Source organism: Budorcas taxicolor, chromosome 10 (assembly GCF_023091745.1).
Source record: "Budorcas taxicolor isolate Tak-1 chromosome 10, Takin1.1, whole genome shotgun sequence".
NCBI classification, from domain to species: Eukaryota; Metazoa; Chordata; class Mammalia; order Artiodactyla; family Bovidae; genus Budorcas; species Budorcas taxicolor.
Genome location: NC_068919.1, coordinates 66,116,587 through 66,131,050, shown reverse-complemented (window position 1 = coordinate 66,131,050; position 14,464 = coordinate 66,116,587). Strand labels below are relative to the sequence as shown.

The 14,464-nt window shown below is 41.4% G+C and overlaps 1 protein-coding gene across 1 annotated transcript in view; it reads left to right on the top strand.

The window, feature by feature from the left end:
- Window positions 1–13,353, top strand: part of TBPL2 (TATA-box binding protein like 2) — a 29,611-nt gene extending 16,258 nt beyond the window's left edge. Inside the window, exons 6-7 of the mRNA XM_052647124.1 lie at window positions 2,403–2,497; window positions 13,277–13,353. Of these exons, the coding sequence (XP_052503084.1) occupies window positions 2,403–2,497; window positions 13,277–13,353 (172 nt within the window). The remainder of the gene's footprint in view (window positions 1–2,402; window positions 2,498–13,276) is intronic.
- Window positions 13,354–14,464: the final 1,111 nt, after the last annotated feature.

Genomic DNA, 14,464 nt, shown 5'->3' with positions numbered 1-14,464 from the left:
TGGTGATTGCAGCCATGAAATTAAAAGACGCTTACTCCTTGGAAGAAAAGTTATGACCAACCTAGACAGCATATTCAAAAGCAGAGACATTACTTTGCCGACTAAGGTCCATCTAGTCAAGGCTATGGTTTTTCCTGTGGTCATGTATGGATGTGAGAGTTGGATTGTGAAGAAGGCTGAGCGCCAAAGAATTGATGCCTTTGAACTGTGGTGTTGGAGAAGACTCTTGAGAGTCCCTTGGACTGCAAGGAGATCCAACCAGTCCATTCTAAAAGATATCAACCCTGGGATTTCTTTGGAAGGAATGATGCTAAAGCTGAAACTCCAGTACTTTGGCCACCTCATGCAAACAGTTGACTCATTGGGAAAGACTCTGATGCTGGGAGGGATTGGGGGCAGGAGGAGAAGGGGACGAATGAGGATGAGATGGCTGGATGGCATCACTGACTCGATGGATGTGAGTCTGAGTGAACTCCGGGAGATGGTGATGAACAGGGAGGCCTGTTGTGCTGCGATTCATGGGGTCACAAAGAGTCAGACATGACTGAGCGACTGAACTGAACTGAACACAGCTTGAGGGATCTTATTTCCCCAACCAGGAATTGAACCTGTGCCCTCAGTAGTGAAAGTGCAGAGTCCTAACCACTGGACCACTAGGAAATTCCCCATGTATATTATAGTGTTCAATTTCCTAGCTTTTTTCTTTCTTTTCTATCCCCATTAGCCATTGTTTTGAGAATAGTTTTATTTCATCAACATCCTCTTAACTACTGACATCTTTTTTGTAGGCTCCTCAAGTCTTTCTAGGAAGGAGTGAGATACTATTTATAGGAGCAAATTCTGAATTTGTAAAACTTGGTATGATTTAGTATACAGTATCTGTCCAAAGTATTCTAGTAACGTTTTTAGGTTCTATCTGCTAAAAATGTTAACTTTCAGTTCAGTTCAGTTCAGTTGCTCAGTCGTGTCTGACTCTTTGCGACCCCATGAATCCTAGCACGCCAGGCCTCCCTGTCCATCACCATCTCCTGGAGTTCACTCAGACTCATGTCCATCGAGTCAGTGATGCCATCCAGCCATCTCATCCTCAGTCATCCCCTTGTCTTCCTGCCCCCAATCCTTCCCAGCATCAGAGTCTTTTCCAATGAGTCAACTGTTTGCATGAGGTGGCCAAAGTACTGGAGTTTCAGCTTTAGCATCATTCCTTCCAAAGAAATCCCAGGATTGATCTCCTTCAGAATGGACTGGTTGGATCTCCTTGCAGCCCAAGGGACTCTCAAGAGTCTTCTCCACAGTTCAAAGGCATCAATTCTTTGGCCCTTAGCCTTCTTCACAGTCCAACTCTCACATCCATACATGACCACAGGAAAAACCATAGCCTTGACTAGATGGACCTTAGTCGGCAAAGTAATGTCTCTGCTTTTGAATATGCTATCTAGGTTGGTCATAATTTTTCTTCCAAGGAGTAAGTGTCTTTTAATTTCATGGCTGCAATCACCATCTGCAGTGATTCTGGAGCCCAAAAAAATAAAGTCTGACACTGTTTCCACTGTTTCCCCATCTATTTGTCATGAAGTGATGGGACCAGATGCCATGATCTTCGTTTTCTGAATGTTGAGCTTTAAACCAACTTTTTCACTCTCCTCTTTCACTTTCATCAAGAGGTTTTTTAGCTCCTCTTCACTTTCTGCCATAATGGTGGTGTCATCTGCATATCTGAGATTATTGATATTTCTCTTGGCAATCTTGATTCCAGCTTGTGTTTCTTCCAGTCCAGCGTTTCTCATGATGTACTCTGCATATAAGTTAAATAAGCAGGGTGACAATATACAGCCTTGACGTACTCCTTTTGCTATTTGGAACCAGTCTGTTGTTCCAAGTCCAGTTCTAACTGTTGCTTCCTGACCTGCATATAGGTTTCTCAAGAGGCAGGTCAGGTGGTCTGGTATTCCCATCTCTTTCAGAATTTTCCACAGTTGATTGTGATCCACACAGTCAAAGGCTTTAGCAGTTTATAAATATATCCATAATGTGTTCATTATTGTGGAACTTGGAAATTTTTGAAAATGTGTTTATGTATTGCTATTGATAGACTTTTTTTGAAAGATAGAGAACATTTAACTAAGATGATCTTAATATATTAAATATGATGCTCTAAATTTCCTTAATTTCTAAAAGCTTAGGATGTTGGGACTTGGAAAAATATTATGACTAAAAATGAATTCTGTCACTGACTGCCACATAAATTACCTAAGACAATCAAGACTACTTTTGTCAAGATGGCCAAAAGGTTTTTGGTAAAATGGCTTTTGAAAACTGCTTTTGTGTGCTGGATCTCAAATATTATGAGAAAGTAGTTGAACAGTGCTATTTTTAAAATTCTTTCTTTTATATCTTAACAGTTATGAACCTGAACTGTTTCCTGGCCTTATTTATAGAATGGTGAAACCACGAATTGTGTTGCTTATCTTTGTATCTGGAAAAGTTGTGTTGACAGGTAAGTTCTAAGATTCTGACTTTCTTAAAATTCAACAGCTTTGCATATGCTTTGCTTATGCTTTGTTTTATCTTTTAAATAACTTTATTCACTGTCATACAGCAATTCTTGGTATTATAGAATACCCAGAAAAAAATGAAAAGCAAAATGAAAGATAACATCATACGTTGGTCCCTATAGTTAAACAACATAACTTTTTCCATGTTTTTATGTCATTTTGATATATATAAAATGAATATGTTATGTGTCTATGTGTCTGTTCAGTTGCTCAGTTGTGTCCAACTCTCAGTCGTGACCCCATGAACTGTAGCCCACCAGGCTTCTCTGTCCATGGAATTTTCCAGGCAAGAATACTGAAGTTTATAGCTATTTCCTACTCTAGAGATACTCATCTTTACATCCTATCTTTTTAATAACTATTATAACATATGTAGCTTAACTTACTGTTACAAATTCTTAATGAAGACTTTTAGTGTCTGAACCATGTTCCTACAAAGGGGTCAACAAATCTTTTTCTGCAAAGAGCTAAATACTAAATGTTTTAGGTTTTGTGGGCAGTAGAGTCTCTGTCACAACTGAGCCTTGTTTTATTGTGAAAGTAGCTGTGAACACCACTTAAGAAAAAGGCTCTGAAGTGTGAATTTAATGTAATTCACTTAATTTACACATATCAACTAATTTTCTTCTTTTTTTCCCCCAAACATTTCAGCATAAAAATCATTCTCAGCTCACAGGCTATATAGAATCAGGTAGCAGACTAGGTTTGACCAGCACACCTAAGTTTCCCAAGCTCTGTTCTAACATGTTACTGCATCAGACTGATTCTCCCATGGTCAGGTTATGCTTTTTCTTTGTTTGCTGCTTATTAATGGGACAAAAGTTTGGCTATTTTTATGTGTAGAGAGTCATTTATTAGTGTAAATGCTCAGAAGTGAAGTTGCTCAGTCATGTCTGACTCTTTGCAACCCCATGGACTGTAGCCTACCAGGCTCTGGGTCCATGGGATTTTCCAGGCAAGAGTACTGGAGTGGGCTGCCATTTCCTTCTCCAGGGGATCTTCCCGACCCAGGGATCAAACCCGGATCTACTGCATTGCAGACAGACGCTTTACCGTCTGAGCCACTAGGGAAGACCTATGCTCAGAAGGGGAATATTTGTCTAAAGATGGACCATTTTAAAGCTTCCTAGTACAAATTATTTTATGAAATTGTTTTGAAAAGGGTTATACAATGCAGTTTTTCTATAGCATACGTTGCTGCCAGCAATGTATCTGAGTATCTTTTACAAACTGTCAGCAACATTCAAAACAATAATTTACAGAAGAAAACTCTAACTGTGCAAGTGAAAGGGATCCCACTGGTCATCAGAAATAGAAATTGATCGCTTTTCAGCAGAGTAAATAGCATTTCATCTTTTTAAAATAGCGTGTATGTAACTTACTGCTTTTTCCCTACTTTTCCCCCTCTAAGGGTTTGTATGAGTTCACTGTAGTATTGAAAATAATTACTCTCCGTTTTATTTGTGATTTTGTCCAGTTTGACTTATTTTTACGTAAAGGTTTTTTAAATTCTTGAGGTAAATGGTTGAGGCTCTTTTCCACACCACTCTACTGAAGTGTGCTGGTTTTGCCTTATTTTGTCTGACTTTTTACACAATTTACTCTCTGGGACCAGTATGAATTCCCGATTCATATGGCATGAGCCAAATTGACTAGTCCCCACCCCCAAATAGCTGGCCAGCCAACCTAAAACTATATATCCTTCATTATTAATTTCTGATGACTTCTTCTTGGCCTTTATTTTAAAATGTGGGTCTGGTCTCCAGTTCCACCTTTGCTCCTGAATTATACTATGATAATCCTACTGTATTTTTACTATATTGTGATTAATCCTGCTGCTGCTGCTAAGTCACTTCAGTTGTGTCTGACTCTGTGTGACCCCATAGACGGCAGCCCACCAGGCTCCCCCGTCCCTGGGATTCTCCAGGCAAGAACACTGGAGTGGGTTGCCATTTCCTTCTCCAATGCATGAAAGTGAAAAGTGAAAGTGAAGTAGCTCAGTCGTGTCCGACTCTTTGCGACCCCATGGACCGCAGCCTACCAGGCTCCTCTGTCCATGGGATTTTCCAGGCAAGAGTACTGGAGTGGGGTGCCATCGCCTTCTCCGGTGTTAATCCTAGTGAGCTCTATATCTGATAGGCCAGTTTCCCGTTGTTGCTTCTCTTGTATTAGCTCCCCTCAAATATTTATTCTTCCAAATAAACTTTAAAATTTAATAATATCTTGCCTCATCTAAAGCCAGTTGAGATTTCTGCATTAGCTGAATTAATTTGAGAAACATCGATAAAGTTATTACTCAGCATCCAAAAACATGGAGTGTCTGTTATTAAATCTTTAGAACGCCCAGTAAGTGTTACAGTTTTTCTTTCAGAAATAATGTGTCTTCAAAATGGGGAAAGCTTGTTTAGAATTCAGGAACCTTTTGAATACAACAATGCAACAATTGCTCAGATGCAACCAGTTTAGTGTCTGGAATAATTAAGACCTCCTAGTAATTGACAATGGCACCCCATTCCAGTACTCTTGCCTGGAAAATCCCATGGGTGGAGGAGCCTGGTAGGCTGCAGTCCGTGGGGTCGCAAAGAGTCAGACACGACTGAGCGACTTCGTTTTCACTTTTCACTTTCATGCATTGGAGAAGGAAGTGGCAACCCCCTCCAGTGTTCTTGCCTGGAGAATCCCAGGGATGGGGGAGCCTGGTGGGCTGCCGTCTATGGGGTCACACAAAGTCAGACACAACTGACGCGACTTAGCAGCAGCAGTAATTGACAGTTTCCCTCTATATGTCCTGAAGAAAGGGGAAAAAGCCTGCCAAGTACATTGAATAGTGTAGATACTGCAGGCAAATACATGCCCTCCTCCAGGGAAAAAAATATTTTAAGACCTTTGAATGGATGTTTTCATCTATGTGTTATGTATCGTTAGGAATCTATCTTCTTTACAAGTACAAATTGCTAAGTACAGGCTAAGTTCCTATTATAGGTATACAAGAACAAGTTTCTTCAAATATCCATAATTCAGACCAACTTTCTTAGTTATCCCAAATAAAAAGGAAAAAGACATACTTTCATGTGCACATTTGCTAGTGAAGTCGCTCAGTCGTGTCTGACTCTTTGCGACCCCGTGGACTGTAGCCTACCAGGCTTCCCCATCCATGGAATTCCCCAGGCAAGAATACTGGAATGGGTTGCCATTTCCTTCTCCAGGGGATCTTCCCGACCCAGGGATTGAACCCAGGTCTCCCACATCGCAGGCAGACACTTTAACCTCTGAGCCACCAGGAAAAGTTTCAAATTACAAAAGTAAAGGAATATCAACACAGGGTACTGAAGACTATACAATACGCTTCCCTGAAAATTTGTCAATGTGTTCAGCTCAAAGAACAGGCATAGCTAGTTGTAAAACTGTCTTAGTCCCTTGAGGTGCCAAAGCTGCCATCAGCAGGTCCAAAGCTACAACTGAATGAATGAATAGTTAAATGAGCTGAGAACAAAGAGGACCTACTTTCCTACTTTGTCCTTCATCATGGTCCCAGAGAGCAAACAGCAAAGGGACCTTAACACAACTTTTTCAAGTCTGTGCTGCTTTTCTATGGCTAATATGACATTTAGGACCCATGCTTTCTCTCAGACCATGGTAAAATGAATAGTCTAGCTAGGATCTGCTGGAACAATATACAGTGACAGCGTATATGTCAATTTTCACTTCCAAGATGAGACATAATAAAGCCATGTTAGGTACTCATATACCAGGCATTATGATAAGTAAGGGCTTTTATGTGGATTCTAGTTAACTCTGTGGGCTTCCCTGGAGGCTCAGTGGTAAAGAATTTGCCTGCAATGCAGGGGATGCAGGTTCGATCCCAGGGTTGGGAAGATACCCAGGAGAAGGAAATGGCTACCCACTCTAGTATTCTTGCTTGGGAAATCCCATGAACAGAGGCGCCTGGAGGGCGAACAGTCCATGCGGCTGCGAGAGAGTCAGACATGATTTAGTGACCAGACAACAACAGTTAATTCTGTGAGGTTGTGCTTAATATCTCAGTCTCCTCACCTGTAAAATGAGGACAACGGAGAGCTTAAGTAACATTAACAATGTCAAACAGCTGTTCATGCTGCACATACCTGGCTTCAGAACCCACCATCTTCATGTACGTACACTATCCCCCAGCTCTTTAGATGTCTATGAATACACCTGTGTGGTCTTTTGGACACTTTCCTCCTAATACTCCTTGTCACCTAAGGAATGGCAAATACTCTTAGTGGTGAGAGGCAGCAGGTGTGGTGGCTAAGAGGCTAAGCTCTGGAAGCCAGTCATCTAGTTTTAATCCAAGCTTTACCATCTATTGGCTACGTTGACCTTGGGTGAGTTTGCACTCCACCTTGATTTCTGTATATATAAAAGGCAGGTGCACATAGAAACTACCTGCTAAGTGTTATGAGGCTTAAAAACAAGACCTGACATATGGTAAACACAGTATAGTGTTAGTTGTTATTACCTCTGTGAAAGCCCACTCTTCTTGTGTTTTCCCCAGCACTGAAAAAGATGAACTGTTGCTCTCATGTCTTGCCCAGATGATAGGAATATGAAGTTTAAAGAGGCTTTAGTAAAATGCTTTTTATACTTATTTCCTTCTGGCATAAAGGATGCAGAATCTGGGTCTTTGTTACGGAGGGTCACTCTCAATCAGCTGGTTGTCAGTGGTTCCTGGAAATGAGTTGGTCAGAGGACACCATAAAAATGGCAAGACTTAATAGTGAATGAGCCAGACAGAGAACAGGATGTCTCTGTTGACCATTTCTGGTAATTTACCACTAAGAGTGACTCAGTATATACTGTAAAATGTATACCTTGAGAGGTTAAAGACTGTTTATTTTTTCCCCAATTTGTAAAACTTTCATTTATGTGTATACACATATGGTATCCCTTGGGAAAATAAGATGTGTACTTGTGACTTGGTGTAAGAATAGAGTTAGAAAATCCAGGTAGTCCTGGGAAGAGATATTGGGGCTGGCTAAAGGAGATCAGTCCTGGGTGTTCTTCGGAAGAAATGATGCTAAAGCTGAAACTCCAGTACTCTGGCCACCTCATGCAAAGAGTTGACTCATTGGAAAAGACTGATGCTGGGAGGGATTGGGGGCAGGAGGAGAAGGGGACGACAGAGGATGAGATGGCTGGATGGCATCACTGACTCGATGGACATGAGTTTGGGTGAACTCTGGGAGTCGGTGATGGACAGGGAGGCCTGGCGTGCTGCAATTCATGGGTTCGCAAAGGGTCGGACACAACTAAGCAACTGAACTGAACTGAAGAGGTAGGGAGGGCTTCCCAGGTGGTGCTAGTGGTAAAGAACCCACCTGCCAATGCAGGAAACATAAGACACGTGGGTTCCATCCCTGGGTGGGGAAGATTCTTCTGATGGAGGACATGACAACCCGCTCCAGTGTTCTGGCTTGGAAATTTCTTGGACAGAGGAGCCTGGTGGGCTATAATTCATAGGGTCACAAAGACTCGGACATGACTGAAGCAAATTAGCATGCATGCATGCATGCAAGGGGTATGGATGAGCTTGCAAACTCTGTTGTTAGATGATAGATATTTAATAAACTTTGGATGCCTACAAGATACATATACTGTTTTAGGTGCTCAGGATGTGAAAGCAAATACAACGCACTCCTTATCCAGCAAAAATCCAGCCCTGGTGAAGGAGACAGACAAATTACATGATACTGATTCTCACAGAACCAAATGATGAGCCATGAGTGCGTGAACCAGCCATCCCAGCATCCCTAATCCTGAAGTACATTCTTTTAGGACAGTAAAAATGGCTGAGCTCTTGTTAAATGTTACCATTGGAAAAGGACTTTTGCAAAAACTTGTTCACGCAATCCTTATAGTCACCCTATGAGAAGACTGTTGTCCTTGTTTATAGGTGAGGAAATAGAAGCTCAGAAGTTAAACAATCTGCCTGTGGTTTCAAACTTAGTGGGAGTGCTTGCATTTGAGCCCATGTGGTTTGATCTCAAGCCAGTAGCCAGTGCTTTCTTCAGTGCACTAGCCACAGAATTTCTATCTCATTTACCACAGTTAGCAAAGGTGTTTATCCCCCAAATTGGTGTCATCATAACTTGAAGGAATGATCTGGCGAAAGTGAAAGTTGCTCAGTCATGTCTGACTCTTTCCAACCCCATGGACTGTAGCCTGCCAGGCTCCTCTGTCCATAGAATTCTCTAGGCAAGAATACTGGAGTAGGTAGCTATTCCCTTCTCTAGGGGATCTTCCCAATCCATGGATCAAACCCAGGTATCCCACATTGCAGGTGAATTCTTTACTGTCTGAGCCACCAGGGAAGTCCAAGAATACTGGAGTGGATAGCTGTTCCTTCTCCAGGGGATCTTCCCAACCCAGGAATAAAAGCAGAGTCTCCTTCATTGCAGGAGATGGAAGTAAAGTCTGATGCTGTAAAAAACAATATTGCATAGGAACCTGGAATGTTACATCCATGAATCAAGGTAAATTGGAAGTGGTCAAACAGAAGATGGCAAGAGTGAACATCGACATTTTAGGAATCAGTGAACTAAAATAGACTGGCATGGCCAAGTTTAACTCAGATGACCATTATATCTACTACTGTGGGCAAGAATCCCTTTGAAAAAATGAAGTAGCCCTCATAGTCAACAAAAGAGTCCAAAATGCAGTTCTTGGGTGTAAGCTCAAAAACAACAAAATGATCTATGTTCATTTCCAAGGCAAACCATTCAATATCATAGTAATCCAAGTCTATGCCCTGACCTATAATGCTGAAGAAGCTGAAGTTGAATGGTTCTATGAAGACCTACAAGACCTTCTAGAACTAACACCCAAAAGAGATGTCCTTTTCATCATAGGGGACCGGAATACAAAAGTAGGAAGTCAAGAGATACCTGCAGTAACAGGCAAGTTTGGCCTTGGAGTACAAAAAGAAGCAGGGCAAAGGCTAACAGTTTTGCCAAGAGAATCCACTGGTCATAGCAAACACTCTCTTCCAACAACACAAGAGAAGATTCTACACATGGACATCACCAGATGGCCAACACCGAAATCAGATTGATTATATTCTTTGCAGCCAAAGATGGAGAAGCTCTACACAGTTGGCAAAAACAAGAGGAGGAGCTGACTGTGGCTCAGATCATGAACTCCTTATTGCCAAATTCAGACTTAAATTGAAGAAAGTAAGGAAAACCACTAGACCATTCAGGTATGACCTAAATGAAATCCCTTACAATTATACAATGGAAGTGACAAATAGATTCCAGGGATTCAATCTGAGAGAGTGCCTAAAGAACTACAGATGGAGGTTTGTGACATTGTACAGTAGGCAGGGATCAAGACCATCCCCAAGAAAAAGAAATGCAAAAAGGCAAAATTGTTGTCTGACAAGGCCTTAGAAACAGCTGAAAAAAGAGAGAAGAGAAAGACAAGGAGAAAAGGAAAGATATACCCATTTGAATCCAGCTTTCGAAAGAATAGCAAGGAGAGATAAGAAAGCCTTCCTCAGTGATCAGTGTAAAGAAATAGAGGAAAACAATAGAATGGGAGCGACTAGAGATCTCTTCAAGAAAATTAGAGATACCAAGGGAACATTTCATGCAAAGATGAGCACAACAAAGGACAGAAATGGTAGAGACCTAACAGAAGCAGAAGATATTAAGAAGAGGTGGCAAGAATACACAGAAGAACTGTACAAAAAGATCTTCATGACCCAGATAACCACAATGGTGGGATCACCCACCTAGAGCCAGACATCCTGGAATGTGAAGTCCAGTGGGCCTTAGGAAGCATCACTATAAACAAAGCTAGAGGAGGTGATGGAATTCCAGTTGAGCTATCTCAAACCCTAAAAGATGCTGTGACAGTGCTGCAGTGAATATGTCAGCAAATTTGGAAAACGCAGCAGTGGCCATGGGACTGGAAAAGGCCAGTTTTCATTCCAATCCCAAAGAAAGGCAATGCCAAAAATGTTCAAACTACTGCACAATTGCACTCATCTCACACACTAGCAAAGTAATGCTCAAAATTCTCCAAGCCAGGCTTCAACAGTATGTGAACCATGAACTTCCAGATATTCAAGCTGGATTTAGAAAAGGCGAGGAACGAGAGATCAAATTGCCAACATCTGTTGGATCATTAAGAAAGCAAGAGAGTTCCAGAAAAACATCTACCTCTGCTTTTTGACTACACCAAAGCCTTTGACTGTGTGGATCACAACAAACTGTGGAAAATTCTTCAAGAGATGGGGATACCAGACCACCTTGCCTGCCTCCTGAGAAATCTGTATTCGGTCAAGAAGAAACAGAACTGGACATGGAACAACAGACTGGTTCCAAATTGGGAAAGGAGCACATCAAGTTTGTATCTTGTCACCCTGCTTACTTAACTTATATGCCGAGTGCACCATGTGAAATGCCAGGCTGGATGAAGCACAAGCTGGAATCAAGACTTCCAGGAGAAATATCAATAACCTCAGATACTCAGGTGACACAACCCTTATGACAGAAAATGAAGAAGAATTGAAGATGAAAGTAAAAGAGGAAACTGAAAAAGTTGGGCTAAAACTCAACAGTCAGAAAACTAAAACCATGGCATCTGGTCCCATCACTTCACGGCAAATAGATGGGGAAACAATGGAAACAGTGAAGACTATTTTGGGGGGGCTCCAAAATCACTGCAGATGGAGACTGCAGTCATGAAATTAAATGACACTTGCTCCTTTGAAGAAAAGCTATGACCAACCTAGACAGCATATTAAAAAGCAGAGACATTACTTTGCTGACCAAGGTCTGTCTGGTCAAAGCTGTGGTTTTTCCAGTGGTCATGTATGGATGTGAGAGTTGGACTATAAAGAAAACTGAACACTGAAGAATTGATGCTTTTGAACTGCAGTGTTGGAGAAGACTCTTGAGAGTCCCTTGGACTGCAAGGAGATCAAACTAGTCCATCCTAAAGGAAATCAGTCCTGAATATTCATTGGAAGGACTGATGCTGAAGCTGAATCTCCAATACTTTGGCCACCGATGCGAAAAACTGACTCATTGGAAAAGACCCTGATGCTGAGAAAGATTGAAGGCAGGAGGAGAAGGGGATGACAGAGGATGAGATGGTTGGAAGGCATCACTGACTCAGTGAACATGAGTTTGAGCAAGCTTCAGGAGTCGGTGATGGACAGGGGGAAGCCTGGCATGCTGCAGTCGGAAAGAGTCAGACATGAGTGAACTGAACTGATCTGAACTCCTGCATTGCAGGCAGATTATTTACTAGTTGAGCTACCAGGGAAATTGGTGGTCATCATAAACTTGAAGGAAAGATCTGGTAGATTTCGCTTAAAAGAGATGGGTCATATAATCAGAGTCTGGTGCTCCAAATTGAGATGTTTGATTATAGATTGATTATTAATAGGACTGTGGGGCCAATTTGCTGCTGCTGCTGCTAAGTCGCTTCAGTCATGTCCGACTCTGTGCAACCCCATAGATGGCAGCCCACCAGGCTCCGCCATCCCTGGGATTCTCCAGGCAAGAACACTGGAGTGGGTTGCCATTTCCTTCTCCAATGCATGAAAGTGAAAAGTGGAAGTGAAATTGCTCAGTTGTGTCCGACTCTTTGCGACTCCATGGACTGCAGCCTACCAGGCTCCTCCATCCTTGGGATTTTCCAGGCAAGAGTACTGGAGTGGGGTGCCATTGCCTTCTCCGGTGGGGCCAATTTAGGTTTCCTCAAAATTTTTATGCCAATATTTCCATGAGGAAATATTTCACTAAATTGACCGGGTTCCCTCATTGGGATTTACAATTCCTGGTGATGTTTGTTTGCTCCACCTTCTATGTACAGGAAGGAACACAGATACGTGAAGTCTTCTCTCAAAGTTGATACTCATGATTCGGGGGATCTTCAACTTCTTGGGCCTTGCTTTCCCACACAGTAAATAATCCCTTCCCAAATTGAAATTTGAAACTTTAGAACAGTTGCAGTTTGTCTCACTCTGTTAGTTAATATTAGGGAATAAGGATGTTAACTAAAGCTGAGTAGATCAAAGGAAGTCCCTTTTTCTGGTAGCTATTCTGAAGGAGATCAGCCCTGGAATTTCTTTGGAAGGAATGATGCTAAAGCTGAAACTCCAGTACTTTGGCCATCTCATGCGAAGAGTTGACTCATTGGAAAAGCCTCTGATGCTGGGAGGGATTGAGGGCAGGAGGAGAAGGGGACGACCGAGGATGAGATGGCTGGATGGCATCATGGACTCAATGGATGTGAGTCTGAGTGAACTCCAGGAGTTGGTGATGGACAGGGAGGCCTGGCGTGCTGCGATTCATGGGGTCGCAAAGAGTTGGACACGACTGAGCAACTGAACTGAAGTGCCCACAGCTGCTGACGAAGGTCATGTTCTGTGGTCATGTCCATGGCACACCAAGAGATAACATTCCATATTTCATACTGTGCCCTAGGAGGCTAAAGATGTACTGATGTGCCCACATTACAGAAATACTAGAAAACTCTGCTCTAGGGTATGTTTTTGTGGGAGTATGACTGTGGTCACCAAATTCTTTTGTCTTTACCAGGAATAAAGTACTTTTCAGGTACACCTAAAGTATTAAAGGTAATTGAAAGTGACAATGAAATTTTAGTCTTAAGAAAATTTTAGCACTGCTTTTATATTAAAGATTATGTAAACTTGGATTTCTTTATAGGTGCCAAAAAACGTTCTGACATCTATGAAGCATTTGAAAACATCTATCCTATTCTAAAGGGTTTTAAAAAAGCCTGAACGTATCATTCAACATCTCACAGTATGTTGGTTTGAATATACACATAAGCCCAGCAACAGAAACAGCTAGACTGTAGATGTCCCATGCACATTTTGACTTTAATTATTAAGTGTGATTCTGTATGAGTAACCATGCCTAAGAAATGATGCTTTTTTTTGAAATGACTATTGTATGTTATTTTTAAAATGGAAAAAGTAACCTGATTTCAGAATTTGAAGAGTTAAGGCCTTGCTAGAATGATATTCTAACATCATTAAAATTTAATGCATTGTTCTTGTTAAAGACATAGTACATGAACATGTGTTCTCTAAAAATGCATAACAATATATAGAAACTTAAAATATCTGTATAAAACAGGATAGAAATTGTCTATTGTCTTTTTTTTTTTTTTTTTTTTTTGCCTTTTAAAATATTGAGTAGATGATCCTGGCCAGTAGGTACAGGCCTGTGACCGATCCTGTCAGAATACAAATGAAACATTAAAGTCTGAAAACTTTAAGAAAAATAATTACATATCATTTTGTTTGAAATGATCAGAGAAAAGTATTTCTCTCCCTAAAAATAAATCTTAAACTTTCAGGAACCATTCAGGTTTAGTATAAAGTCTATTTTGAAAACAGTTTAGGGATTTTGTGCTTTTTTTGGTACCTTCATAACCCTGTGTAATTGTATTAAAATAGATCAAATAAGACTTAAGAGGCTGGAGCAAAGAGCTCAGCTTCAAAACCCAATTAGCTTGTGGGAATCATGCGCATTTGATGAAGTGGAGATTAACAGGGAGGGGGGTGGGCTAATAAGAGTCTTGGACCTTGTTCCCCTGTGGGCGGGGATTGTCTTTCACGGAAATGAGGACAGGGAGGCCTGGCCTGCAGTCCATGGGGTCTCAAAGAGTCGGACACGATTGGTCGAGTGAACAGCAACAAAATGAGGAAACGTTTGTGGGGAGGGAGAGTTCAGTTTTGTTTCTGAATTGCTTCAGACCAATTCTGTACAGTGAATTGGTCACCGTACATTACTTTAAGCCTAGTGTAGGCAGTTATGAATTTGAGGGTATGGAGGGAATGATGCTGAAGCTGAAACTCCAGTACTTTGGCCACCTCATGCAAAGAG